This window comes from Mycteria americana, chromosome 7 (assembly GCF_035582795.1).
Source record: "Mycteria americana isolate JAX WOST 10 ecotype Jacksonville Zoo and Gardens chromosome 7, USCA_MyAme_1.0, whole genome shotgun sequence".
Lineage (NCBI taxonomy): Eukaryota > Metazoa > Chordata > Aves > Ciconiiformes > Ciconiidae > Mycteria > Mycteria americana.
The window spans coordinates 39,772,433-39,799,895 of NC_134371.1; the positions used below are offsets into that span (position 1 = coordinate 39,772,433).

At 56.3% G+C, this 27,463-nt stretch overlaps 1 protein-coding gene across 3 annotated transcripts in view; it reads left to right on the plus strand.

The window, feature by feature from the left end:
- Positions 1-27,463, plus strand: part of CACNA1E (calcium voltage-gated channel subunit alpha1 E) — a 139,575-nt gene that overhangs the window by 101,970 nt on the left and 10,142 nt on the right. Inside the window, exons 21-39 of one of the 3 annotated variants that reach the window (XM_075507969.1) lie at positions 1,035-1,091; positions 2,377-2,985; positions 3,082-3,356; positions 3,972-4,131; positions 4,679-4,808; positions 5,354-5,413; positions 5,735-5,841; positions 11,912-12,008; positions 13,160-13,320; positions 13,760-13,897; positions 14,483-14,684; positions 14,883-15,047; positions 15,479-15,589; positions 16,594-16,677; positions 16,763-16,888; positions 17,090-17,155; positions 19,150-19,241; positions 19,693-19,858; positions 20,043-20,170. In XM_075507969.1, the coding sequence (XP_075364084.1) occupies positions 1,035-1,091; positions 2,377-2,985; positions 3,082-3,356; positions 3,972-4,131; positions 4,679-4,808; positions 5,354-5,413; positions 5,735-5,841; positions 11,912-12,008; positions 13,160-13,320; positions 13,760-13,897; positions 14,483-14,684; positions 14,883-15,047; positions 15,479-15,589; positions 16,594-16,677; positions 16,763-16,888; positions 17,090-17,155; positions 19,150-19,241; positions 19,693-19,858; positions 20,043-20,170 (2,934 nt within the window). Of the gene's footprint in view, positions 1-1,034; positions 1,092-2,376; positions 2,986-3,081; positions 3,357-3,971; positions 4,132-4,678; positions 4,809-5,353; positions 5,414-5,734; positions 5,842-11,911; positions 12,009-13,159; positions 13,321-13,759; positions 13,898-14,482; positions 14,685-14,882; positions 15,048-15,478; positions 15,590-16,593; positions 16,678-16,762; positions 16,889-17,089; positions 17,156-19,149; positions 19,242-19,692; positions 19,859-20,042; positions 20,171-22,869; positions 22,967-27,463 lie in introns of all 3 variants that reach the window. The other 2 variants (XM_075507967.1, XM_075507968.1) reach the window with 2 other exon arrangements.

Genomic DNA, 27,463 nt, shown 5'->3' on the forward strand with positions numbered 1-27,463 from the left:
TGGCAGCGGGCTGTTCCCGTGCACGTGGCCGTAAGGAGGCAATCACCAGCATGACTCACCCGGGGGCTGAGGGTATCGTTGCGCTCGCAGGACGGCAGTGAGATGCACCCCGTCTCGCCTGCGTGAGCTCTGCACGGACGCGGGCACTTGGTCCCGTGTGGTTGGAGTATATTTGCTTGCATGTCCTGCACACACACATGGCATTTGGAAAAAGCAAAACCTGTAAATCACTGCGTGCACATTTGCATATGCTCATGGCTGTTTGTTCGGAGCTGTGCATATCTGAATCTTTTCTGTGCTGATACAAAGGATAAAGCCTTGCATCTCCCCAGCTGCCTGAAGTCATCGGGGGTGAAGGGCACTGACAGCGCTGTTAGGCTTCCCCCTGTCGGGGCTGCTCAGGTGAAAGGGGCTCTGCGGCATCTCGGCCCTGGGCTCGTGCCTTGCTTTTGCTGGGGAGCTTCACGTTCCCCTCTGCAGTCTCAGGGCAGCATCAACCCATGGCGATGGCTCTGAGCGGCTTGGGGCTGGCCTGACACATCACCTCCTCTGCAAAATTGCCACGTGTTGCTTGGGAGAAATGAATTTGAAGGAGTTTGAAAGAGCTGTTAGATATCTAAGGATGTACCAGGGCTTCTGAGGGGCTGCAGCTCTCCCCATGCTGCTGCTGCCCGCCTGGCCGGTGCGGGGAAGGCTCCGTGGCCCCCGCGAAATGGATCCACATCGCCGGCACGAGCATCGCTGCATGCGTCTCCCTGGATGGCAGCGACGTGTGCTGCGGTGGTGTGTGGGAATCCGGGTGCAGCGTGTGAGTGCGAGCGCAGGCAGCCCTGCAGGCAGCTCGTGGCTGGTGTGCAAGCGTGTACGTGCAGGAGGTTCGCTGCTGGCTGCTGCGCTCCGGCATCCCAGCAGCCGGTGGTCCATAGGCAAAGGGATGCCGGCTGCCCGGGGGGGGGGGACACCTCTCTGCGCTGCCCACACGAGTCAAAGGAGGGGTGAAGGGGGGATTGAACCCGTTTGTTTTTCCTCCCCAGAAGAGACAGGCGAAGGAGACACCACATGTCGATGTGGGAGCCGCGCAGCAGCCACCTGTATGTGGGCCGCGGGGGCGCGTGTCATCTGTGGCTCCTGTGCTTTCTGTGCGTCCGCGGGGCCAGGGCGCACGCTGCTCCCCTCCGGCCTCCTCGGCGGGGCGGGGGGCTGTCGTGTGCGTGTGCCTGTATTCAGTGTGCTCCTTTGCACCCCTGTTTATGTGCGTGTGTGCGTGCACTCATGGTTTTGTGCGTGCCTAACCCCCTTGTGTGTGCGCGCCGTCCCTTAAGTGTGTGTCGGTGCGTGCCGCTACCCGTAGATGTGCAGTCGTGTGTGCTGCGGGGGTGAGCAGTGTACGCGTCTGCACGCGTGTGTGCTCGTGGGTGTTTCTGTGTGCCTCCGTGTGTTGGGAAGGGCGCGTCTGTCTTCTCCAGGGTGTTTGTGTGTGTGTTTACGGCACTGCAAAGGTTTCATGGCATAGCCCAGCCCTCCCTAGAGCACACCTGCAGGAACATAGAGAAGCCCGGTACAGTTTCCTTCCCCGACCAGCAGCCGAAACCGCTGCTCCCCAAGCCTCAGTGCGGGCTTCCTACCCGGGATGTGCCGGGCGAGGGGCTGTCCTGGCCAAACATAGCTGAGCAGAGGAAGGGAGGGGGCCTCCTGCACCCGGTGACATTCTCCATTGCAAATGTCTCAGAGGGCCATCTCTCATTGAGAAAGGTCTTGTACCTGGCATCTTTTCCCCTCTTACTCACTGTCCCCGTCCCATCAGGACTGCCACCCTTGCCAGCAAGCTGGCTTTTGCGCCAGCGTCCCCTGCGCCATCATTTGTACTGTTAGGGCAGTGTTGCTCTGGAAGGGAGCCTGGCTTCAAGGAGCTGGCAATGCAAAGACATCCCCAGTGCAAGGAGGGATCCCTGGCTGCAGTGAGAGGGCATTGCCTATATTTAAGCAGGCATCCCCAGGCAATCACGCAAGAGGAAGGTGGTCACTGCCTGACTGGGATAGGGCAAGCCGGGGTGCTGGCTGCTCCCAGCAAGCTGGGCATGCTGCCTGAAAGCTTCAGGGCAGCTGTGAGGCTGCCGGGGCTGGTCCTCCATCAGCCTGACGTGTCTGAAGGGGCAGAAGTACAGTTTCAGCCCCATTTCCAGCCCCTGCCAGCACCAGAGGGATGCTGGAGGACTGGGGACGAAGCCAGAGCCCAGCCCGTAGCCCTGGGGATGGCATTTCCTTCTCCCTGGGATTCCCAAATTAAACCCAGGGTGGGTGCTTCACCGGGGGGGTGACGCACAAGCAGCAGGGTGGGTGTCCAGGACGTCGACCCCTTGCTGTCCCCTGTTGCAGGCGGGAGCGTCGCCGGCGGCACCACATGTCAGTGTGGGAGCAGCGCACCAGCCAGCTGCGCCGGCACATGCAGATGTCCAGCCAGGAGGGCATCAACAAGGACGAGCCGTCCCTCATCAACCCCCACGCCAGCATCTTCCGCAGGAAGAAACCGGGGGACAGCGTCGCCCTGGAGAAATGTGCCGAGGAGCAGGGCGGCAAGGGCGAGCGGCCGCCGGCCGAGGGCCCTGAGCAGCCGGTCCCGGGGGCCAACCCCGGCGGCGGTGAGGACAGGAGGAGCCCATCACCCCGCGCCAAGCGAGACAAGGAGCTGTGGCACCAGAAATCGTGCCACGGGAACTGCGAGCCGGGTGAGCAGGACGGGGCAGGAGGCAGCATCGAGGACAGGTCACGGATGAGGCAGAGCCAGCGGCGCAGCCGGCACCGCAGAGCCCGGATGGAGGGGAAGGAGCCGGCTGGCACCCTGGGGATCTGCTCGGCCAGCCAGGAGATGGGTCTGGAGGAGGCCAGCCCCATGGAGGGGGCGCAGGATGGGGACCAGCGCGGGGACACAGCCGCAGCAGAGGCGCTGATTCAGGGGGAGCTGGAGGCGAGCGGAGAGCCCATCAGGTTGGTACCCGGGGAGGGCAACTTGCAGTTCCTGCAGCTCCTTGTCCTCTCCCCTTATCTTCTCACACCTCTTTTCATTCCGCCTCCTTCCCGCAGGACAAACGGGGTCCCTGCTGGTGATGCCGAGCTGGTTGGGACAGCCGAGGAGGGGAGCCCCCCACAAGCGGCACCCGAGCCCCCTCGGGGGAAGACGGGCAGCCTGACGGAGCAGGACTGCAGCAGCCTGGACACTAGCGAGCAAGCGCTGCTGGAGGCCAGCCGCACCGTCAGCCGGAGCGAGCCCGACCTCTCTTCCATCACCCCCAACACCGAGAAGGCCACGGAGAGCACCACCATCATGATCGATGTGCACGACTCCGCTGTGGTACAGAGTGAGGACCTGTCTCTCTTTCCTGAGCCCCTCTCCCGGTCCTTGGGGACCCTGAAGTGGGATGGAAAGCCACTTGCACGGCTTCTCCTATCCACATCCATCAACTGGGAGGGCTTTCCTTGCTGCTGCTTGCAGCACCTCCCTCCAGCACCCCAGTTTTGCAGGGGAGCCCGAACGCAGGACTGATGTGCCATTGTCCTCTGGGGAGCTTCTCCCTTTCTCACCTCCTTCCCACCCACCCCTTTGCCTGATCCCTCCTTCTCCCTTCCTCCCTGCCGGGGCAAAACACTTGCATCCCCTGTTTTTCCTAACACATCCGCAGCCTCCGCCCAGCTCGCTGCTGCTCAAACCCCTTAACAGCATCCTCGCTGTCAAGGTGAGCTGCTTTAAACAGTGTTATTAATTAAACAGCACCACGAAAGCTGGCCTTGTTAAAACATCTTTTGTCTGCTTCATCCTAGCAGCTCATGTCTTTTCTTCCCTTCTGGTTCCTCTCCCCATAACGGCACGGGGATGCAAAGCAGAAACTGGGGGGGTTGCATGGGCCTGGGTGGCAGGGACACCCCAGGGTGCTGCCTGGGTGCAAGACCAGGCAAAGGCTCTCGCTTTCCTGCAGTTAGCAACAAGACAGATGGTGAAGCCAGCCCCTTAAAGGAGGCCGAGACCAAAGAGGATGAGGAGGAGATGGAGAAGAAGAAGCGGAAGAAGGAGAAAAGCGAGACGGGCAAAGCGATGGTGCCGCACAGCTCCATGTTCATCTTCAGCACCACCAACCCGTGAGACATTTTTTGGACCGTAGGAGCCCAGGGCTGGGGAGGGCTGCAAGGGGAAGGACCCCTAGATGTCACTGAAAACAGGGGACCTCCTGGGGAAGGGGGCTGAATATCTCCCAAAGAGCCTGGATAACCAGCCACAGCGTTCCCCAAGCCCTGGGAGCGCTCTCCCTCTCTGTCAGCCACGCTCGTGGCTTTCTCTCCCAACTGCTGATTGCTAGCTGTGATTTTTATTCAATGTTTGTTGCATTTTTCTGCGGTTGTCTGCTCCCCTGTAGCTCTTGCCCAGCTCCAGCAGCCTGGAAGAATAAGCTCCCCAATTTCTCAGGGACTCTCCCTGGCTGGCCACAGGGTGTCTGGGGGGCTGGGATAGCTGAGCAAAGGGGTCAGCAAGCCCAAACCACCCTCAGGCTTCCTTGTTTTGCTCCTCAGACTTTGCCGCCCATCTTTCTGCTCTGGAAGCTGGCAACGTGGGGTGGGTTTTGCACGTGGGCCATGCCTGGGGCATGTCAGGGGCTCACAGGTCGGGGTGCGGGCTGTCTCCCCACAGGGTGCGGAGGGCTTGCCACTACATCGTGAACCTGCGCTACTTTGAGATGTGCATCCTCCTGGTGATCGCCGCCAGCAGCATAGCCCTCGCGGCGGAGGATCCCGTCCTCACCAACTCCGACCGCAACAAAGTGATTAAAAACCTCCCCTGCTCCCCTCATCCCTCAGGCAGAGGTCCTGTAGGATTTTAGCTTCCATGGTGGGGCACATGTGGGACACGGATCAGGGCAGCTGGTGGCAGTGCTTGCACGATGCCATGGGATCTGACTTCCTCCATTGCCTTCCTTTATAAATCCTGGAAATCCCCCTCAGCCTCCCACACGCAGGGTTTAGAGTCTGGGGAGCAGACCAGGGTGCGTTGTCTGTAGTAAAATAGCTTAAACTGGGGAGATGCTGACGTGCACAGGGACTGGTATGGGGGAGCATAATTCCAGTTCACAGCATGATTTCAGAGCTGCTTGCACGGGGAATATTTCTCTCCCACCTACGCAGGCTGGGTTTATGGCTGTCCTGAACTCTTAGGTGACAGGCTGGGTTTGGGGCAAGCAAAACCGACCCTCTGTTTGCACCTGAGCCGGGCGAGTGCCGGGTGTGGGGCAGCAATGGGGTCTGGGAGGGCGCCAGCAAGTCCGTTTGCTTGGCAGCGGCTGCAGAGCGCCCGTGCCTCTCCCTGCAGGTCCTGAGGTATTTCGACTACGTCTTCACTGGTGTCTTCACCTTTGAGATGGTTATCAAGGTAAGAGGCCTTGCAGGCTGGCTGCGCTGGGGGTGCCGAGTCCCGCAGCGAGTGGGAAATAGCCCAGTTTTTTGGCTCTGGTCCTAAATTTCGATGATGGAGATTTTAAAGTTCTTAGTGGCGGGAGTCGAGAACGCTCAGCACCACTTTTATCAGTTTCTGGCTCCAGGCTCCCACAAAATATGATGCTCCTTGCTATATACCTGGGGGCGTAGGGATGGGTCCAGTGCTCCCCAGTGATGTCCCTGTCCCCAGCACGTCCCGCCTATGGCTGCTTCCACTTGACGGCTGAGCTGCTCATCCCCTGCCTGTTTTTCTCAGATGATCGATCAGGGCTTGATCCTGCAGGATGGCTCCTACTTCCGAGACCTCTGGAACATCCTGGATTTCATCGTGGTGGTGGGAGCGCTGGTGGCTTTTGCCTTGGCGTAAGTGGCCGTCGTCCTTGTTGGCTCCCTGCCTTCCCTTGGCCGGGGTGGGAGGAGGATGCAACTGTGTGTTATGGCTACTAGACCCTGATTATTTTCAGATTTCTCTGCACCCTTCTGCTCTGCTTCTGGGATGGCTACTGGAAGCAGTGCATGGCTGCTCCAGAGACATAGTTCTCCTTGTTTGTCAAATGATGGTGAGCAAGCAGGCAGGGGGCAAGGCAAGGCAAGGCAAGCTGGAGATGCTAGGAAGAGGTTGGTGGCAAAAGTGGACTTGAGAGAGGGCAGAAGGGGCTGTTAGAGAGGGAAAAAGACCTAAGGGTGGCAGAGCTGGAGTTATACGCCTGCTACACATCCCGAGGCACACAGAGACAGCACAAGCAGCAGCCTGCCAGGTGGAGCTGCCCTCTGAACACGTTTGTGCTGGAAAGGATACCGCCGGCCAGTGGCTTTTCCTCTGCTCCAAGGGGAAGCATTGCCCCGGAGCCCTGCAGGGATGGGGGTGCGGCCGGTGGGGTTTGCACCCGCATCCTCTGCAGCGTCACGCCAAGGGCAGGGCGCTGCATGCTTGCTCTGCAGCATGTCCCTGCTGAGCATCACCTTGCAGTTGGGCTCTGGTACAGAACCTGTGGCACCTGGGGGTCCTCCTCCGCAGGTGGGTGCAGGGTGGCTTGAGGTCTGCGGTGCCCATGCCACGGAGGGGAGAAGTGTCCAGGGATGAGTTTCGTGCTGCTCTGCTCTCCTCTGTGCTGCCGGCTGGGGCCGGTGGTGCAGTGCAAGCTTGAGGAGGGACACGTGGGTGCCGACGTGATGCTCACAGGCAAGGGGCATCCCCTGGTCCCCGGCGCCGTGGTGCCTGAGGAGGGAGAGGAGAAGAGAGGAGGGGCTGGCACTCCTCTGTCACGCTGTTGTTCCCTCTTTGTGCCTTTGACACTGGAGGCGGTGGCGTTAGTGCTGGTGAGAGGGAGGGCCTGGCCGCAGCGTATACTGGAGCCCTGTCCTTGTCCACAGCTCAGGTACCATGAGAGGCTCTCGGGGTGGCTGGCTCCGAGCCCCGAGGTCACTCGATGGATTACAGCCCATAATCCATCCCTCCCATCTCACCCCTGGCCAGGCGGCAGCTCCTTCCTCTCGTTCTCTTCCACTTGCACCCTCTCTGGCTCATTGCTTTTGCCTTCCTCACCTTCCTCACCCTCTTCCTCGCCCAGTGCTTTCATCTGCTGCTCTCTCCTTGGGAAGAGCACGGGAGAATTCAGCTCACTTGGCAGAGGGATGAACCAGCCCCTGGGCAGGGCGGGGGGCTGACCGCAGACCCCGGCATGGGGAAGGGGCATGGGGCAGGTCTGCTGGCTGAGGACATTGCTTTGAGCCACCGGAAGGCCACCCAGACCACCACTAGGATGGATTGAGCATCTCCGGGGTCTGGCTGATCCCCTCTCTGCCAGGGCAGCCCCTCAGAGCACGTCTGGACGGGGGCTCAAGGGCATCAGCAGCCTGAAGATGCGCTGGGTGGTTTGAGGGGTTTAGGAGGACAAGGGAGCCTTTTCCTTCCAAGGCATCTTTCATCAAGACTTTTTGATGGCTGAAGGAAGGAAGGTTGATGGCTCAGACCGCTCCCAGGTGGATGGGTGTCCTCACTCCCGCTAACAGTACCATAATCAGTGCTTACCGTCCCGTTGCCCCCACCCCACAAAGGTGGCATGGTTCCTGGGGTGGCCTCTGGAGCTGGCAGGGTCCCCACGTGCCAGTGTCAAGCACGTGGGGAAGCTGCCATGCCTCTTCCAACCCCCCTTGCCACTCGCCTGCCTCCACCCACCCTCCCGAGGGAAGGACAGGTCCCTTTGGGCGCAGGGCAGCTGAATTCTCGAGGGCAAACACCCCCATCGGCTGCGGCACCGAACCCCGTTCCACGAGAGCACCTTTGCATCTCCACATACATTTGCAGCAAGCATCTATGTCACCTGCCCGCTCCTGTAGCCGTAGCTGGGTAGATACTGAGTTGCTTGTGTCAGGGACGAGGCCTCTTTATAATGTAAACCTGCAGGATTGTCCCTCTCCCCCACGTCCGAAGGCGGCTCCTGCTGGAGGAGATGATCTCATGGCTTCAGGGGTGAGGGGAACAAAGGAACCGCAGCGATTTCTGACGGGTTTGTACATTATAAAGCATTTATAAGAACACCTGCCTCTCCCCTTGGCAGCCCATCACCGCCACAGCCCCGGGAGCCACAGGATATTCACCAGCTATAAATGTCCCAACCCGCCGCCCTCCCTCCCTCCATTCTGGTCTGGAGAGGAGAACTCTGGCGGTGACATCTGAATCCCTCTCCTTTTCTTCTCCCTCCATGAGCTCTTTGATGTGGGGCCGGGGGGGTGATGTGTCCTCCCTCTCCCTCTCCTCGCCTCCATGGCGCTGAGCGGGCAATGCCCGTGGAGCGGCTGCGGTGATTACGTGGCTGAGAGCAGCTGGTGACCGGGTCCAGCACTTGCCGGTAGAAGTGCTGGGGTACACCATGCCATTTGGGTTTTCTGCCTTTTTTGCCTCCCTCTGCAGTTTGGTTTTCCCGTGGGGGGTCCTGGGTAGCCGTGGGCGCAGCAGGAGGTCTCTGAGCTGGTCCAGCAGTGCCACCATCATCTGCTGGCCATCAGTGCCACATCAAAATCACCAATGAGCAAGTGTCCACCTGTAAAGCTGTGTCTCCGTGTGCCGTCACAGCTTGTCCAGTGTCCCCTTGGAGCCCATACATCCCGAGCGACAGGCCATCTCAGCTCATCTGTAACTCTCCGCGTGGAAAGCTAATACATCAATCCAAACGCAGCCTAAAAAAAAAGCCCAATATAAAACTGTAAATCTCCAAAGAGTTCAAATGAAATTAGCTGAAATAACCAGAACCATAACTAGAGACCCGGCTCACTCTTGCCTCCCGTGGCACCCTCTGAGGAGGCATTGCGCAGAGGAGCAGCGCTCGCTTGTGGCTTTGCAGAGCTGCCGAGAGGCGGTGATGCCTGTGCCTGTGGGCTTGCAGCAGCGGGAGAGGTTGAGCGGTGGAAAGTTTGAGCGGTGGTCAGTGTGTAGCCTTCGTCATCTTGCCTGGTGAGCAAGGGCAGGAGTCTCTCCACCCAGAGGTACTCAGCAGAGCTGCCTCTTTCTTTGCCGAGCAGCATCTCCTTATGCTTGTTGGCAACAGTGTCTGGAAGCAAGAAGGACCCCTACATACTGCAGAATAACCTGGTGTGAAGGCTGATCAGGGCAGAGGTCTGATATCCCATCACAGAAGCGCTGCAGAGTTAAACTATCACCTTTTCAACACACCTTCCACCTGTTTCACTAACATGCAGCCAGGGTCTGGGGTTGTTTTTAAGAAACGTTTTACTTCATAGGCTTGCCCCCGGTGCTGAGCCCTCTGCGTGCATGTGGCAGGGACTCAGCTGAATCAGGGACGGAGGTTTGGTAACAAATAGGGACCTTGTAGACCACCTTGGCTTGTCTGAGTGGGTGTCCTGCTGGGTTGCAGGAGATCCTGTGCTGCAGCTCAGGCTCTTAATCAGTGGATTTCTTGATGGAGGTGATTTACTAAAGTTAGCCTCTCTGGATGGGAACTGTAGCCTTGCAGGTAGGTTCCCTTGGAGGCACTTGCCTTTGGCTGGTTGGGGCCAAGCCTCAAGGTCCCTCCCCGACTCCTGGCCGAGGAGGACCACACGCCCACCCGCTGTCACCCACCGTTCCTCTCTCCATGGGTTCCTCTTGCAGCAGAGGTTTCACTATGCGCCTCCCTCCCAAAACCTCCAGCAGGGAGGGCAGGGGCTCCCGGCTCACTGGATGAATCTGTCCCTGGAGATAAGCCCCATCCTGTAGGACACAAGGTGGTCTACTCATTGTGCTTTTCAACCCAGGCATGGGGCAATGGAGGGCTGCCACAGGGTCCCTGCTACCCGAGAGGCTGCGGTCGTCCCCGCGCAGCTCCCCCACTGCTTTTCTTACCTTCTTCTTCTCTTCTCTCTTCTCTCTTTTTCCCTCTCTCCGTTGGCGCTGTTTGGTGGCTGCTGGGCCGGATCGCCGACAGGAATGCTTTGGGGTAACTATGCTGTTCAGGTTGCCACAGGGTGCCACCCTGGGGAGCACGGGGGGACGGGCACAGGCGGGCATCTGTCTGTCCGACACCTGTGCTGACCCTTAGCTGCGTTTGCAGAGGCTGGAATATGCCACTCTGCACACACCCCGACATTGCCCCGGGATGCGTTAAAGGTGGTGTGCTCCGGGAAAGTGCAGCTATGATTTTCTTTGCAAGCACTGCAGTCCCTTGCCTTCGGAGCAGGGTGCTTTCATTCTGGATCTCGGTGTCTGTGCAATACCCTGAGATGGTGTGAAGCACACCCAGGGGAGCAGGGCATGGGGAAAGCAGTGTCTGCTGCAGAGCTGAAGGCTCTGCCCTGGCAGCGGCTTTGCCTGCACTGAAGCACTGCAGGGACTTCGGTCCTGACGTCCTCCGAGGGCATGGGATGTGGTTCATGCCAAGCTGAGGGGGCTGGGGAGAGCTCAGCCTCGGCCATAGACACAGCAAAATCAGGCTTTCCTCCGGGTGTTATCCAGCTCTATGTCCCAAATCCGTGCTGGATCCCAAGCAAATCCACAGGTTTCCTGAGGTCTGAAGAGGTCCCTCCTCAGCATATGTAAACCACTGCAGTTGAGTTGCCCTTGGTGGCACCAGCCCTTGCACCAGCTGAGTGCTGCCCTCAAATCCTCACCCCAGCCCCGAGCTGGATGCCCCAGCCCCAAGTTGGATGCCCCAGCCACTTACCCAGGCCCTGATACTGAGCAGAGCAGGAGACAGGAGGTGCAAAGTGAGTCCCAGGGCTGTTTGTACCGTTGCTTCCCATGCATTTGTGGGGCTGTGCTCCTAGGGAGGACTATTAATTAGTGGTTTTGTTTACATCTCTTAATGATTAAGCCCATTATTGTGCTCCCTGTTGCATTAACCCTCGCAAAGGAGCTGTGTAATTTGGAGCATCTGTTGTTGTAAGTCATTTCCTTGACGTTTTTTGAGGGTGCCTTGCGGATCCAAACTGTGCCACCTTCACCAGGACCTCTCTGCTCCATCTTGGGATCCAGCCCATGGGCTTTAGTTAAAAGACAAGAACAAAACCTGGTATTGTGGTTGGGATTAATCATTATATTCAAGAAATGAAGGTCATGAGGGGGCTTTTCTAAATAATTCTACTGGTAAGCTCTGCCTCCCTCAGCTGACTTGGGGTGGAGGCGAGTGCAGCCCTGATCTGGAGAGGGGAGAGAGGGCCGAGACGTTACATGCATGTGAGACAGAGGACCAGGCTGGCCATGTTGGGCAGCACTGATGGAGTAAGGCAGAAAGCTGTAAGAGGCAGCATTTGTGTGAACAAACCAAGCTCAGAGCAGGTGCTTCCCTAAGTGAATGTAAGGACCGTGAATCTCAAGTTTAAACCAGGATGGAAAACCCTTTGTGAGACACCTGCACATAGACCCCATTGAGTGCATCTCCCTCATTTTATGATGAATTTCTTGCAACCAGTAGTAATGGTAGAAAACAATTTGCAATAGTGGGGGCCTTTTGCAAGCCCCATCTGCAAATGGCACATGTCTGCAGTAGGGAAGCAAACCTCCTGGCCCTATGAAGCAGCATGGCTTGGGGACATGGGGGAGGACAGCATGCCACAGTGCCCTTCGAGCAGCTGTCCTTGCTCGGGGAGAGCATTGAATAGCCTGCCCCAGCCCTGGCATCGCACTGCTTCCCACAGTGAGGGGATTTGTTAAGGTCGCTGCTCCCCAGCAAAGGGGAAAGGTGCTAATCCTGAGGAGGAGAAGGTTGCTTTATTTTTCATCTCTGCCAGCTGTCAGCACGTGTGTTGGAGGAGACTCATGTAGGTGGGCTGAGCACTCAGCAGTCACACGTTTGTGGCCCTCCTGTTCCCATCCTCACACGTGCTGGGGGGAGGGTTGTCAGCAGTTGAAACACCCAGAGCATCCAGCCTCAGGTCTGCAAGGTTATTGTCTCTCTGTTTCATTTTTGGGTGCCTGTGCCTCCCTCTGACACGGTAGGACCAACAAGGGCCGGGATATCAAGACCATCAAGTCTCTCCGTGTGCTACGGGTCTTGAGGCCCCTGAAAACCATCAAGCGACTGCCGAAGCTGAAGGTAATGATCCCCATCTCCTGCCTTACATCTGTCTTCTCCAGTGTAGACCAGTGGGTGCAGGGACCATGTGCATTGATTTGCTTGTGAGCAATGAACAAGTAGTTTTCAAAGCATTTGCTGTGTTTTAGGAGCCCCGTTTTCAAACACAACACTTTTCAGGCTGCTTCATATCTGGAGGTGCAATGAGTTATTAAAAGCAAGCCTGGATCTCTGCAAGGTGTCAGAGTTAGCTCCTCTGCCAGGGAAAGTGGGGCTGGAGTGGACACGAGGCAGCAAAGCCCAGATGCTCTCCTGATAAAATAGGTTGCCCTGGCTTTGGAAGAGCTCAAATCTCTTTCCAAAGTTCATTCCCACTAGAGCAGCTTGCAAACAACTTGGGATTTTGTGTGCTGTGTTGTCATGGTGTTGCACCGGAGGGGGATTTCCCATCTGAATAGAGGGATTATTTATGCAGCACAGGTAGGATTATGGATTTCCCTACCTTAGCCAATGGGGTACAGAGCCAGAAAGGAGTAAGAGACCAAGGAAGCCCTGAGTTTTTTTCACAAGATGATATCTGGCTAATGGATGAGGTCCAGGGTGGCACCCCAGAGGCATGAGTTTTGACCCCAGCTGTTCTTCCCAATCAGTGGATGGATTCATCCCCTGTCAGTTCATTTCTGGACACCTCTGTCTTCACCATGAAGCAGGGATAAGACATTCTTCTCTTTCTTGAAGTGCTGTGAGAACTAGGGCTGAGAGCACAGCCTGGGGAGGTGCTGCTATTGCAGGCAAATATTCACTCTGCCTTGTTATTCAGGGTGATGCGAAACAAAGATGTGTTTACTAATTGGTCTTGAATGCTGCTAATTGCATCATTGGGGCCATCCTCTGTCTGCTGCCCTGGTTGCAGAGAACATTGGAGGATATAAATATCCATCCCTGATGCTGCCTCAAGGCCTGCTCGGTGTCCGTGTGTGCACCGGGGGGTACTGCAGGTGTTGAACTCGCTCATAAAATAGCCCTTTGCCTGGGAGAAGGCCCAGATCTTTCCTCCTTTCCACCCCTGGAGTGGGACATGTCTTTCCCCACAGTAGTCTTGAGGAAGGTTTTGGTCCTGCCCTTTGCCAAGGCTGTCAGTTCCCCAAGGTGAGCTATGCCCTCTCCTGCAGGCTGTCTTTGACTGCGTGGTGACTTCCCTCAAGAACGTCTTCAACATCCTCATTGTCTACAAGCTCTTCATGTTCATTTTTGCTGTCATTGCCGTCCAGCTCTTCAAGGGGAAGTTTTTCTACTGCACTGACAGCTCTAAGGACACGGAGAAGGACTGCATGTAGGTGCCCTGTTCAGTAGGTCCGATGCTGCTGACACCTCTGGCAAAGGCAGGGTGCTGGGTAATGTCATCTTTGGGTTCCCAGTTAAGTCCTTGATCGTGACTTGCTCTTGGCTGTAGTCTCTTGGGGTGGACAGCACGGGCTGAGCCCTGTCCCCATTGCTGTGTCAGCGCTGTGCATCCTTGCATGGGATGCGGGATGCAGAGCCCTGTATTTTGCTCCTGTTCTCTTTCCTCCTCTCTTCCCTTTTGCTTTCCCCTTCCTTCCTTTCCCCCAGTTGTTATTCAGCCTCTCCCCATTTCTCCCTCCAGCCCTGCAGGAGGAGAGGTGCCCCCCCCCCCCAGTCACACACACACGCTACCCCCAGGGTGTAAAACCACCGTCTCATAGTCTGGCAGCATAAAAAAGCAAGGTCACTGCTCTCTCCCAACCTTGCAGAGGGAACTACGTGGACCATGAGAAGAACAAGATGGAAGTGAAGTGCCGGGAATGGAAACGCCATGAGTTTCACTACGACAATATCATCTGGGCTTTGCTCACCCTGTTCACAGTCTCCACCGGCGAGGGTTGGCCCCAGTGAGTATTCTGCTCCATCCACCCCCCTTGAATTAGGGTGGGCATGTCCCCATTGGGGTCACTGGGTTAATAACTGGCTAGAGCCAGGCGGAAGTGAGAAAGAAACTGCTGGGCAGGGAGGAGGGAGAGGAAGGACAAGAAATTATGTCAGGACAAAAGAGCTTCAGCAGCCATATGAGGCTGGGACCATGGCTGGGCTTAGCTTCTTCCTTAGGGAGTGAATGACGGATAATCCCTTCTCCTGTGTGGCTCTGAGGTATATCTTAGCCCAAGTTTAGAGACGACCATAGGACTAGCCCTTTCTTCATGCTCACGTGAGCTTGGGCAATTTTTTTCTCTGTATGTGGAGCAGTGGAAAATCCATTTTCCATCAGGGGCACAGGCAAAGTACCGTAAAACCACCAGTGTAGCAACTTAGAAGTGTTGTCCTTGTAAAGCAGATTAAGACAGAGGTTTATCTTATCATTGTTACAATTGTGGACAGACTGAGCTGGCTGTACAAAGTGGGTCCCGTGAGAAGTGCCGCGTGGTGGCAGTCCTGATGGGCATATCTCTGGTTGCTTTTCTTCACCTGTCTGCCCACAGGGTGCTGCAGCATTCAGTGGACGTGACAGAGGAGGACCGCGGGCCCAGCCGCAGCAACCGCATGGAGATGTCAATTTTTTATGTCGTCTATTTTGTGGTCTTCCCCTTCTTCTTTGTCAACATTTTCGTGGCTCTCATCATCATTACGTTCCAAGAGCAAGGAGACAAAATGATGGAGGAGTGCAGTCTGGAGAAGAACGAGGTACGGTCTGGGGAGGGGGAAAGAGGACGTTTCCACGGGTTTTCTGCAGTTCGGGAGCTTGGATCTCCTTAGATGTTGAAAAGGTGAAAGAAACCTGTGAACCACCTGCCTGCCCAGCCCATGAAGGAAAGAAGTGTGGCAGCCACCATCCCCCACGTTACCATCGGCCAGGGTCTGATGCACGTTGTTTTATTCCAGAGGGCCTGTATTGATTTTGCCATCAGCGCCAAGCCCCTCACGCGGTACATGCCCCAGAACCGGCACACCTTCCAGTACCGGGTCTGGCACTTTGTGGTCTCCCCATCCTTCGAGTACACCATCATGGCCATGATAGCATTGAACACCGTGGTGCTGATGATGAAGGTGAGCCAGTCAGAGTAAGCTTGTCCTGTTGGGGCAGTGGGGAGAAGGAGGATCGGTCAGGATGGGACCGGAGGGTATTTTGGTTGTTTCTAGGAGGTGCTTTGAGACAGAGTCTGAGCATGTATTCCCTTGGCATAGTCACTTGAAACACCACATGCCCCAAACTGGAGGCAAGATCTTCCCTAAATGAAATGACCCAAATGATCTGGACCTCTTAACTACTGCAGAAAGATCTGGATTTACTCTGTGCTTCCTTCTTAGAAGGAGTGGCAGAGCTGTCCGGGGAGAGGGGTGGAGAAGGGAAAGAGGAGATGGTCTTGAGGCACCCAGGGCAAGGAACATGGACCACTGCAGGTCTTCCCTGGGACAGTCATCAGCCAAGAGGCTGGCAGGCCCTCTCCTGGCTAGCAATGTCTCTCCCTTTCCATCAGTACTACTCTGCTCCATACACCTATGAGCTGGCCCTGAAGTACTTGAACATCGCGTTCACCATGGTGTTTTCCTTGGAGTGCGTCCTCAAGATCATCGCTTTCGGCTTCCTGGTAAGTGGCTGCTCCTGTTCTTGACGAGGGTCTTAATTTGGACTTTGGCAGCACACAGATCACAGAGGGAAGGTGTTAATAACGTGAGGTTGTTGCTATTTATTTTGGGTCCCAGCCTGGGAGCTGCTTTTAGGTTGGAATCACTCCTTTGATTCTCATTGAACTTCCCACTGTGGGGGAAGCCACACCGATGCTTTACTTTTTGCCTTGTTTCTGTGGTACTCTGGTGCTTGGACCATGTATGTGCTGTGCGGCTGCTCTGCTAAAGCCAACTGCTGCTGCAATCGTGCTGGTGGCTGCAGTCCCTTGTCCCCAGGAGCCACGAGATGCTGGTGTATTGCTGTCCTTGGGCTGTATCAGTTGGACCAGACCTGACCAGCAGTGAGACCTCCCTGCCTAATTCACAGTCCTCAAGTCCCCAGCTGCTCATTTAAGATTTGAAGCATCGACTGCCTTTTCTTCAGCTACTCTTTGCTGCTTATGAGCAACTCTCAGATTTGCTCTTTTATAATTTCTTTCCCATACTGGGAGATGAGGTCCAGTAGCAGGAGGGTTTCTAGCGACCCTCCCTCCTCCCAGAGGCACCAGCCATGGTCAAGTCCAGTCTTGCACCAGCTGCTGCACAAACAGCAGGGGCTGAGGTGGGTCCGGGTGCCCACGAAGAGGAGGACAAAGCAGCCTCGTGGTTGTGAGGGTCGGCGTGATGAGCTGTTGCAGCCTGACCACGGCTGGCTGTGGCCGCTTTTCCCGCTCCCGTTCGCCAGGGTAGCCTGTGGGATGCGTGAGTCATCTCCCAGGAGAAGCTGCTCACTGCAGACACGCTCAGGTCTGCCACCACCTCAGATGCAGGACGGTGCTCCAGACCATAGCTGCATACAAATGGGAGGCAAGGTCTCTGCTGCCTCCACCATCGTGCATGAGCAGCCTTGGCCTGTGGCCCAGCGCCCTTCAGACCTGCCATCCCCAAGCTCAAATCCATGTTCCCTCTCTCCTTCCTTTTGCAGAATTATTTCCGGGACACCTGGAACATTTTTGACTTCATCACCGTCATCGGCAGCATTACAGAGATCATCCTGACGGACACCAAGGTGAAGCAGGGGCTGGGAGCAGCGGGGTGAACCGCTGCAGGGTGGGGGGCTCCCACCTCCCTCTGACCTTCTCATCTCCTCCCAGCTGGTGAACACCAGCAGCTTCAACATGAGCTTCCTGAAGCTTTTCCGGGCTGCTCGGCTCATCAAGCTGCTGCGCCAGGGTTACACCATCCGCATCCTGCTCTGGACCTTCGTGCAGTCCTTCAAGGTAAGTCACGTGTGCCCTGCTCTCCTCCCAGGCCGTGGTGCTGGGGTGCTGCTCCCAAATGCAGGTTGTTCCCCAGGCCTTGCTGACTTGTTGGTTTGTAGGAGAGACGGATCGGCACAGCTTGCCTGTTCGCTGTGCTTTTTGTACTCCTGTGGAGCTGGACCTCTGCTAAATGAGATGACTCATGCGCTTCTCTTGCAGGCCCTCCCCTACGTCTGCCTCTTGATCGCCATGCTTTTCTTCATCTACGCAATCATTGGGATGCAGGTAAGCACAGACACCTCTGTGTGCATCCCTCTGCTGCGGACAGGCTGGACCAGCATGTCCTCAGCGTTACGCACAGCAGCCAGCCTTGCGCCTGCCTGTCATTGCTTCACTCGGTCACGGTGTCTGGGAAGGTCCCAAGGGTGGAACAGCTTGTTTGGGAGCTGCAGAGCTGCATACCCGGGGGGAGCTGCCACAAGCTTCTTCAGTCAAGCTCTACAGCTGCCTTCCCTACTTGTACCCATGGAGACGTGGCCGTGGGGACTCAGCTGGGCATCCTGTGCGGCAGCTGCTTTCAAATCGCCACCCCTTCGTTTCATAGGCACTTCAATTTTAGAAATGACACCCCATCTCCAACTCCCTAGCAGCCCCCAGAGATTGATTTCATGCCTGAGGGACCTGGTGAGCAGCCTTCTGCCTTTCCCATCTGAATGGCTGGATCACGGCGGTGATCCCTGCAGCCCGCCATCCACCTCGTCCCTCTGCAGAGGGATGGTCTGATGGTCTGCTTGGGCTTTTGTGCTTAGGGACCAGTGATGACCTACCAGAGGGGTGGGAGGTCTGCAGAGCATGGGAAGACGTGAGCTTTCCAGCCTCCAGCTGGTAAATAAGAAGCATGTGAGCTAAAACCCTCAGCTCCACACATGCCGCGGGGCTGGCTCGGTTCTGCAGTGACTAAATCCCACGCTGAAGATCTGACAAAGCATTTTTGACGACGAACGCTCAGGATCTGGAGCCACCTGATGAGCGAGCCACCACAGTACCCAGCGCCATTGTGCCAGTGTGCGCTGCCAGGATGGGCAGATTTTGGGGAGGCAGCGGGCAGCATGGTGGCCTCCTGCTCAGGCTGCTTGGCAGCGCTGGTGTTTAGGCTCTTCCACCCCTTCTCCCACCCCGAGAGTCGCGTGGCTGGTTTTGGCCGCTCTGTCCTACACATCTCTGCATCGGCTCCAGGTGTTCTCCACGCTAAACAACCGCCATCTGACTCAGCCCCCCTCCCTGCTGTGTGGTAGTATTTGATTTATTTTATTTTTTTTTTTAACACCATTGTGAACAAATCCCCAAGCAGTAAAGTCTGTGGGCGTTATTTGAGCAAAATAGCTGGAGGCAGAAAATATTCTACAATTACACATTCCAAAAAACCTGTACAGGGAAAAAAATACTCTGCAGTTAGTGTATTTTTAGGTTCATGGAAAATTGAATAAATATTTAACAGTAATAACAGCACATTTTTCCTATTTGAGGCACTTTACGAATGTTTGTTATGTCCTACCATGGCCTTGGCTGTGGGTCATTATTAGGATATTGTCCACGTTTGGGGCTTCGTTGCCTCTTTTGGCCCTGGGGATGGTAGTCCCCGCTGTCTGGCTGTCTGCGGTGGGTTAGCAGTCAGTCTGTCCCTCCCTCACTGAGCCCTTCACCACCCTGTTTGCACCGCTGTGCCCAACCCTGGCATCACAGACTGTTTCCTCACCAAGGGAAAAGCTCCTGGGAGTTTCCAGGACCGTGACCCGGCACCCACCCAGGGTGCTGCAACTCGTCCCTGCGCCTCCAGCACGCTCGGGACTGCTGGGTGCCGTGTGGTGCTTGGATGCTGCCCATAGCAGAGCAGAGGGATGGATGTGGAGCAGTTGGACTCGGTCGATCCCAGGTTGTCCGTGCTCCTGTTTCCATGGCAGCTTGGCCTCTCGCAGCCTTTGCCGCCCACCACAAATCCCTGCTGAGGAGAGGAGAGTCTCCTGCCCTGATGGCTGCTCAGCACCAGCTCCTCAGCATGCGGGCTGTGCACCGGCATGCGTTGCTGGGGTGCTTTTCACACAGAGAGGGTGGGTGTCAGCTGCTTTGGGGGCCAGCTGCCCTGAGGGTGATGGACCTGGGGCAGGATCGGTCCCTGCAGCACAGGGGTGCGTGCCCCCGAGCCAAGGTGAACGTGCAGCCAATTCCCCGGCCGACAAGCTCTTACCTGAATAACTGAGCCCTTTTTCTCCCTCCTGTAGGTTTTCGGCAATATCAAACTAGATGAGGAAAGCCACATTAACCGGCACAACAACTTTCGCAGCTTCCTGGGCTCCCTCATGCTCCTCTTCAGGTAAGCAACCATAGAAAACTCCTTTGGCAGTGTTTTTGGGTACAGGCGTGCCAGGAGCCAGGCTGGGCAGGTTCTCACTGCAGGCTCTTTGGGGGAGGTCAGCTTTTGGTGCTAGAGAGCAGCTGGGCAACACATGGCCACAGGAGCTCAGGAACTCCCTTTTTTTTTTTTACCCTGCCCCAAAAAGAATGGCTGTCTCCCAGCTCTTTGGATGGGCTGGCTGGGGGGAGTTGCCCCCACGTGCCAGGAGCTTCACCCTGGCATGGCTGTGCTCATAGGGGTCCAGCTCAGTTGCTGCTGAACCCAGTGCCTTGCTCCTCTGCACGACGGAGCTGTGCTTAATTCGGGTAGGGGGTTGCACGGCTTCTTGTGAGGCTTCTCCTGGGGGCATCCTGCCGTGGCTCCATCCTGTGCCACCACGAGCTGCTGAGCACGGCTGTGTTGGGTGCAGGAGTGCCACGGGAGAGGCATGGCAGGAGATCATGCTGTCCTGCCTGGAGGGCAAAGGCTGCGAGCCAGACACGACGGCGACGTCTGGGCAGAACGAGAACGAGCGCTGTGGCACCGACCTGGCCTACGTTTACTTCGTCTCCTTCATCTTCTTCTGCTCTTTCCTGGTGAGTTCCTCCCCCCTGAGAGCCCTGGGGGTCCCTCTCGTCAGCCCCCCAACCTGCACCCCCGCCATAGCATCATCTGCCATCTTCCATTCTCCCACGATTACCCTTCCTTCTCTCTCCCTTCCCTTCTCTGCTCCCTCTCCCCCCACTTTCCTTTCTCTCTGCCTTTTTCCCTTTCACTTAGATGCTCAACCTGTTCGTGGCAGTCATCATGGACAATTTTGAATACCTGACTCGGGATTCCTCCATCCTGGGACCTCACCATCTAGATGAGTTTGTCCGGATCTGGGCAGAGTATGACAGAGCAGCATGGTATGTAGTCAGCTCCTTCTCTCCCGAGCAACCTCTCAGAGCTGGTTTTAAACAGGCATCTCTGTGTTCTGCTGTTGGAAACCAGCTGCGATGCCTTGGATGGTCAGGGAAGGGCTGCTCTCGTTTGCAGTCATTACGAGGGCAGCAGCCGGTTCCTACGATGCCTGATGGCACAGGTGTCTTGGGTGATGTTCACGGTTTGCCATGGTGTTTATCCTGAGTGCTGGAGGTTCCTGGTCTTCCTCTCCTCCCCAGCCAGTGGGCAGGTCCTTCTCAGCCTCCTTTCCTGTCCCCGTGTGCCAGCTGTGTGCCTCTGCCCTGAGAATGGCTCCATCGCCTGGTCCCCAGCACCCAGAGCTCCCCGTCAGAGCAGGGCTGAGCATGTCTCCGTGGGGAGACACTAGGGGTCTGCTGGGCTCCTGCCAAGTCACCCATGGAGGACCTTGTTTGGAGTGTGTTTGATGGGCTTGGGGAACTGTGTTCCTATGCTGGCCAGCCCGCTCACCCTTCTAGAGACAGGAGGACTTTGTTTCCTGCACTCATGCCTTTGCTGATGAGGACCCCAGCGAACAGGGCTCCAGTTTGCAGGCAGCAGCCTGTTCCCAGCAATGGGATGGGTTCACAGCATCCATATATACCCTGGGCAGCTGGGCTTTGGCTCTGCTCCCACTGCTGCTGCAGAGGAGCTGCTCTCCACCACTCCTCCCAGCATGGTCTGGAGCATCCCTAGGACAGTGTGGAGCCCTCAACAGCTCTGGGAGCATGTTTACCCTCCACTCATTCCCACCTCCACGAGGGTGTCTTGTGTGGCCCCTTCCTCCCTCCGCCCAGCCCAGGAACAGACTCTTTGGAGCCATGACCCAGTAGCGCTGTGCTGGGGACCGTGGGCCATCTTAGCTCGAGAGCCCTTGGCAGCTACACACACTCCCTTTGGAGGCTCTTCACCTCCACTGCTGATGTTCTGCCCCTCAAGAGACCAGCTCCAGCCAAAATATTTTTTTATGCCTAATATCATCAGCTCCTGGCATAGTTTCCTGAACCGTTTCTGTCCAACCATGTGCAGCTCAGTGCTGGCCAGGTTCCTCCCCACGTGGCCTCCTCCAGCACCCTTGCTGCTATGCAAGGCCCCTGTGAGCAGGTGGGTTTGCTTGTTAGTGGGCAACTGTGCCTTGTGCAAGGGGGAGAGGTCAGCATGGGTGAGTAGATGTCCTGATGGACAACTAGAGAAGGGAGAGGAGGTGAGAGCAGTGAAACGCCCAGCTGCTCGGTGTGGGGCTTCTCACCCATGGCTTTTGGGAAGCGTTTCTTCACACCAGGCACTTCATTCACTCTCGTCTGCCGTGTTGGTGGCCTGGGTCTCCAGGACAGTCACTGAAAAAGTGCCTGAGCTGTTCTATCGATGCCGTGCACCCCTCTGATTTCTGAGCAAGCTGTGCTCTTTCGTCATCATATGTAGCCAGTGGTTAGGGGACATGCACAGGAGCTGGTGGTGCTGGGCCCGTGGGGCAGCCCTGGCTCCCATTGCTGGGTGAGGAACTGGTGAGTACATCCAAACGGGTCCCACCACCTGAGTAGGGCAGCAGTTCTGTATCCTGACACCGACACCATCACATGAAGGTCTCGCAGGGACACTGCCCAGGACCAGGGGGGCTCAGGGATGGGTTTTGCCCAGATGGTTGGGTTAGCTCTGGCCAGTGATGGAGAGGGGATGGGAGAAGCGCAAGGAGAAACCAGAGGCAAAGGTGCCGGGTAGGAATGTAACGCTGATCTTTGCCTCCTCGTGCGGTTTCCCTCCAAGCTTGTCTAAGGATGCCCAGGAGGCTGCAGCACGCTGCACCTCAGCACTTCCACCCCACGTGGTCCTGCTTCCCGAAGGGCTCTGCTCTGGAGTGGAGTGGGGAGCTCAGCGTCCGATGGCCCCTGCACCCTCTCCTGCCAGCTCTCTGCCTCGACAGCTTCGTTATTTCAGTTAGTGCAGGAGGGATACAGGCCGTATCCTGCGATGGCTGCACCCGGGTCTGGGGAGATGTGCTTCTGTGGGTGAGAAGGGGTGTGTGTATGGGCGGGTTTGCTTCTAATAATGTGTACCCTTGGCAGAGTGTGGTCTGGTGGTCAGAGCACAGGATTGGACCGCGAGAGACCTAGGTGCTAGTGCCAGAGCCACCAGTCACCAGCTGGTCACATTATCTCTCCCCGTCTCAGGTTCCCCAGATATTGGAGATACAAGTGACTCAGCTGCCAACCTCTTTGGGACCTTGTGAGGACCAGAGAGTTGGCCGTGCAAGGGCAGGCTCTCTGGTGGTATGATGGGACACAACTCCATCAAAAGGGCTCGTGGCGGCTAGAACCCAACCAAGCTGCAGTCTCGCCCCGTCTAAAATCCCAGCCCTCTCCCACCAGGCATAGGCGGCCAGGGGCGTGATGAAGAAGGGTGACGGGGTGGTGTTCACCGCTAAGACTGTCCTTCTCCAGGGTCAAGATGGGTCAGTGTGAGGAGGTACGAGCTGACTCATGGTGGAGAAGTCAGTGGCTGGTGCTCACAGCTTTCCCCGCTTTGGGTCTGACAGAGCCAGAGGAGAAGAGCTGTGCACCCCTGGGGGTCTTACCCCACAGATGGCCCCAGCATCCCCCCATTAAGCTCTCCATCCTCCCCTCCACCCTCTCAGTGTCCTATTAACCCACCTGTGCTTCCTTTGCAGCGGCAGGATCTCGTATAAGGATATGTACAAATTAGTACGGGTGATCTCGCCTCCTCTGGGCCTAGGAGAGAACTGCCCCTACAGGGTGGCGTGCAAGGTTTGCCTCCCAGTCCTCCGCCACAACCTGGCCACGGGACACACCATCCACCCCTCCTTCCCCCCGCTCCACCGCCACCGCGCCTCCCGAGGGAACCCTGACGTTGCTTTCCTTAGAGTTTAAAGAGGTCCGCGGCCTCCCAGAGCCAGCAGCTGTCCTCCTTGAGGGGAGGCATGAGTGGGGCCGGGGGGGCTCAGAGCCTCCTGGGGTGGGTTTCGACAAATTGCGTCCCCCAGCCAGCCCCCCACCCCGGCTCTGTTGGTGCAGAGAGCCCCTGAAAGGTGCCGGGCCAAATGCCACCGTCCCGGCTTGGCTTCTCAAAGTGTCCTCACACAGGAGCAGGAGGTTTTTTTGGGTTCAGATATGGTTTACTCCTGGGGAGGGAAGGGGGAGCAAAGGCAGGAGGATGTTGGGGACTTTGCCGTTGTTTTGGAGAGTGAGGACTGGGGGTAGGATGGGGAGGCCAGGGTGATCCCTAACTTTGGGGGATGCCATGCCGTGCCCAACAGACCTTCTGCAAGCGTGGTGCTCGGAGGACACACGACCACCTCTCTGGGGAGCAGGACTCTTGCTAGTCTTGCCCTTGGCTTGCTGGACCTGCTGGGAGGAGGTGGCACCTGAGCACGTCTCTGGAGCTCAACAGCTCCTCTCCCTCTGCTTGAACTGAGCTTGCAGCTGCTGGCCATGAGTCCACGGCAGCGGTTTGGCCTCCTTGTGTATCTCTGACTTGCACATTTTTTAAAAAAATTATTTTGGGGTGACAGTTGAGCAAAATCCTGCACCTGCCATCTTCTCTGAAGTGCCACAACACCCATGCCTGTGTTCATGGCACAAAAGGATGAACCACAGAGGTCACTCTTCCCTCTGCATCCCTTGCAGCATCTGAGGAGATGTACAAAGGAAGCTCAGATGCCCCCAGCCTGTGATCTTGGCTCTGCAGGGGAAGAGGGTTCCTCAGCATGGCGTGTTGTAGCCGCTGCATCCTCCTTGCCACATCAGAAATGCTTCTTCCAGCCAGCATCCCTGGAGTGGGTCTATCATCCTCCAGAGCTGGTCATGGGGATGATGCACACGTTTGAAATCTTGAAGTAGACCACCAGAAGTAAAACAGAGCAAGCGAGACAAGACTTGGACTCTTGGTCATCTCACTTATGAAGAGGTGTTTAGGGACAGGAGATTTCTTGCAAGAATCTCAGATGGCTCATCTGTTCAAGGAGGGGCTCCTTGCAGTCTTTCCACTCTGGTGCATCCCTGGCAAAGGATGGCAGCTTTGCTGAGGGCACTTGCTCGGGTCCCTGCAGAGAGAAGACACCTTCAGGAGGAATTCCTAGTCTTTCTCATTTGACATCAGGGCTTCACTGGCAAACGCTGCTCTCCTAAGCTGGATCACCTGGTGCTCAGAAGGGTACCTGTAATGCTTTCTGGGAAGAGGGAGCTCTGCAGTAGCCTGGGCTTTCTGCTGACTCTGTGGGATAGAGAGAGCAGCGAAGGTGGATAGATTCAAGGGGAGATGGAGGCTGAGAGAGTGAGACCAGCTTCTGCTGCCATGTGAGGGAGACCATCCCCATCTCTTCCTTGTGTTACCTCGGTCTCCTCCTCCCTGTGCATGGGGTATTTCCAGGACATGAGAGTTTTTCAGGGATTCCTACTGCCCTGGAACAATTCCCAAAAGGCAACTGACGAAGAAAGAAAACGCACGGGGTTGTTGCATCTTGCCACCATGGTCCAGATCCCAAAATGCCAATCCAACCTGTTCACCTTTCAGTTTGGTGAGCCTGCCCTGAACATCACAGTGCACAGGTTCACCTTCCTGGAGCCCACACCCCTATCCTGCCAGGAACTGCGACAACAATGGCTTGCAGAAACAACCACCAACGTGTTTGTGGAATGGTGGACAGCCTGCTCTGGAAAAGATGGTTCTTGAGCAAGTTCAGGATGCAGCATAGTGGTGCAGCATCATATGGAAGCATGCCTCTTAGGCCATCTGCAGGTGGGCTAACAAAGGGGCAATGATGCAGGAAGACTTCCTGTGGAAGTCCAGCAAGCTCTGTCCTTATGCTGGGGAGAGCAGGTCTTGTAACCAAATCTTGCTGGGGCTGTATCCTGGCAGCTGGCTCTGCTCCCTGGGGCTATCTCTACCTTTCTTCACCCCCTCTGCTTCTAGCAGACATGCAAAAGTGAGCCAAGGCATCACTTTTGCCCCTTAAAAGTAGCCCTTGAGATGGTCATGGGTCAGGCAAATGCTCTACAGACATTCGTGTCCTTATGGACACCTCCTATTCCTGAATCTACTCTCACATCACTTGCTATTCCGGTGCTCTGTTCCTAACAGCCTGGTACGGCACAGTACTTATTTCCTAACCACAAGGAGGACAGATGTCCCCCAGATTTCCCCCTCCATCACTCACAGGGTTCTCTCAGAGCACCAGGACTGAGCCATTAGTGCCTGGCGGTTTTACAGACCACCCTGTGCCATAGCCACAGGGCACATCTCCATCCAGACACAGGACAGATGGCCAGCTCTCCCATCAAGGATGTGCCCATGCTGGGACCAGCTCTTGGGAGCCATCCTGTTCAGATGGATGTCATTCCACGTGCCTTCCTGTGCTTCGCTCCGTGGGGATGTGGTTTATGGGCCCTGCTGCGCTGCTCAAAACACTTTAAGATCTCTGCTCGGAGAAGCAGCAAAGTATGCAGCCTGTCTGTGAGAACAGACAGTGTGGTCCTTCTTGGTCACTGATGCAAACTCCTCCTTTCATGGGAATCCATTCCTCCTTCATTGTGCAAAGAATTTCAGTATGAAAGACACTGCCTGACATGTGCTGGGTACACTAAAATCCCCCCTGCCAGGAAGGGTGGGTGGAAGATCACTGTCTTGCTTCCTTTTTGCACAAAGTTCTTGAGCATGAAAATTTTGAAGTCATCTTCTCCCCTGCAGACACCTCGAGTCAGTGCACATCCAGCTCTGCCAAGATGCTGCTTTACAGACTCCTGGACCTGGATATTTCCTCTTGATCATCCCACTTAATAGTCTCCAATGTTGTTATCAATCCTCTTTCCAATTCATTTAGGCGTGTCAGGTCTCAAAGGGGATGGCTTGTCCAGCTTGTTCTGTGCCTGCACCCCAAACAGCTCCCATTGCAGGTCATCACCATCCCTAGTTCACAGCCACAATGTCAGGACTAATCTTGGTGGGGGCCTCTTTGGCCAGGGGGCTGCTTCCAAACCAGCCAGTACCCCCTGAGAAGAGGAGATATCTTCTTCTCCCCTTTTCACACTGCTTTCAGCACACGGATAGGGAACCGGCCAGGGTCCCACGGGGAGTGCTTAATTTTTCGGCAGTGCCGTCTCTCCCAGGCCATGCCGGCTGAGATGGGTTCCTCTCCAGCAGCATCCTCCCAGCCCAGCTGTAAGGGTCGATGCCTTTGCTGTTGCGAGGTTGCCCTTGCCCATTAACCATCCTGAACATTGCAGTGCAGGTTGGAAGCCTGGCACGAGGGGAAGAAGAGGTGGCCGAGCCCAGGATCCCTGGGAGATGTACTTGAGTGGCCTCCTGGATCTGCGGAGAAAGGGATATCTCAGCTTGGCAGAGGGCTCAAGGCATCATTGGGTGGCCCGTTTTTGGTAGCGTTTCTCACTGCAGCAACCCTAGGCAAGTCCTTACAGAGCAGAGGAATGCGAGGTGAGGGTCCATCCTAGCTGCCTCCCTTGGGAAACCCAAACGAACCCCAATGTTGGAAGGCCCAAACAGCTGCCTCTGCTGAGACTCTTTAAACTCCAACCTGGTGGAACTTGCAGCCGCATGTGGGAGAGAGCCAGGGCGGGAGCATGGCATGTACAACTTTTCCTCCCGGTTTTGTTTTTTCAGCCAATTCAGCATGCCTTTTGCACTGGTGCATGGTGGGAAAGTGGTCCATCCACAGAGCCAGACGGAAGCAACTGGGCATCTTCCTTTGACAAGTGACCCTGGCCCACTGCCTTCTATGCAAGATGCTGCCTCCCAATTGCATAGACCTTATGAGCTGGGGATACACAGCCTTCCGGCTATGGGTTAGGTGGCGATGCAAAGAAATACCCAGGCCCCCCCCGGGAGGGAAGACGCTACGGAGGCCACAGAGCACTGTGGTGCAAACCACCGTTATCTCAAATAACCCATGGCTTGAGTGCCGTGTATCTGATTTATACCACTCGCACACAGCCCTGGAACCTGTGGGACAAGTTGGGGGCTGCTGGAGGGCTTTAGGAAAGGGGTTGAGACCAGAGAAGGACTCCCAGACTGCTAGCGAGACAGGCGCTTGAGGCCAGCAGCAGAGAGGAGAGGGGTGAGTTGCTTTCTGCCAGCATTCCTGGGTCTGTGTGAGCAGTGCTATAAATCCACATCAGGACAGTCTCTCATGTATGATTTGCCTTGATTAACGGGTTTCCTGTTCTTTTCCTGTTTGTCCGTTTGTTTTTTCTCTCCTGTTTTCCTGTACTATTTTTGTTTGTATGTTTTTC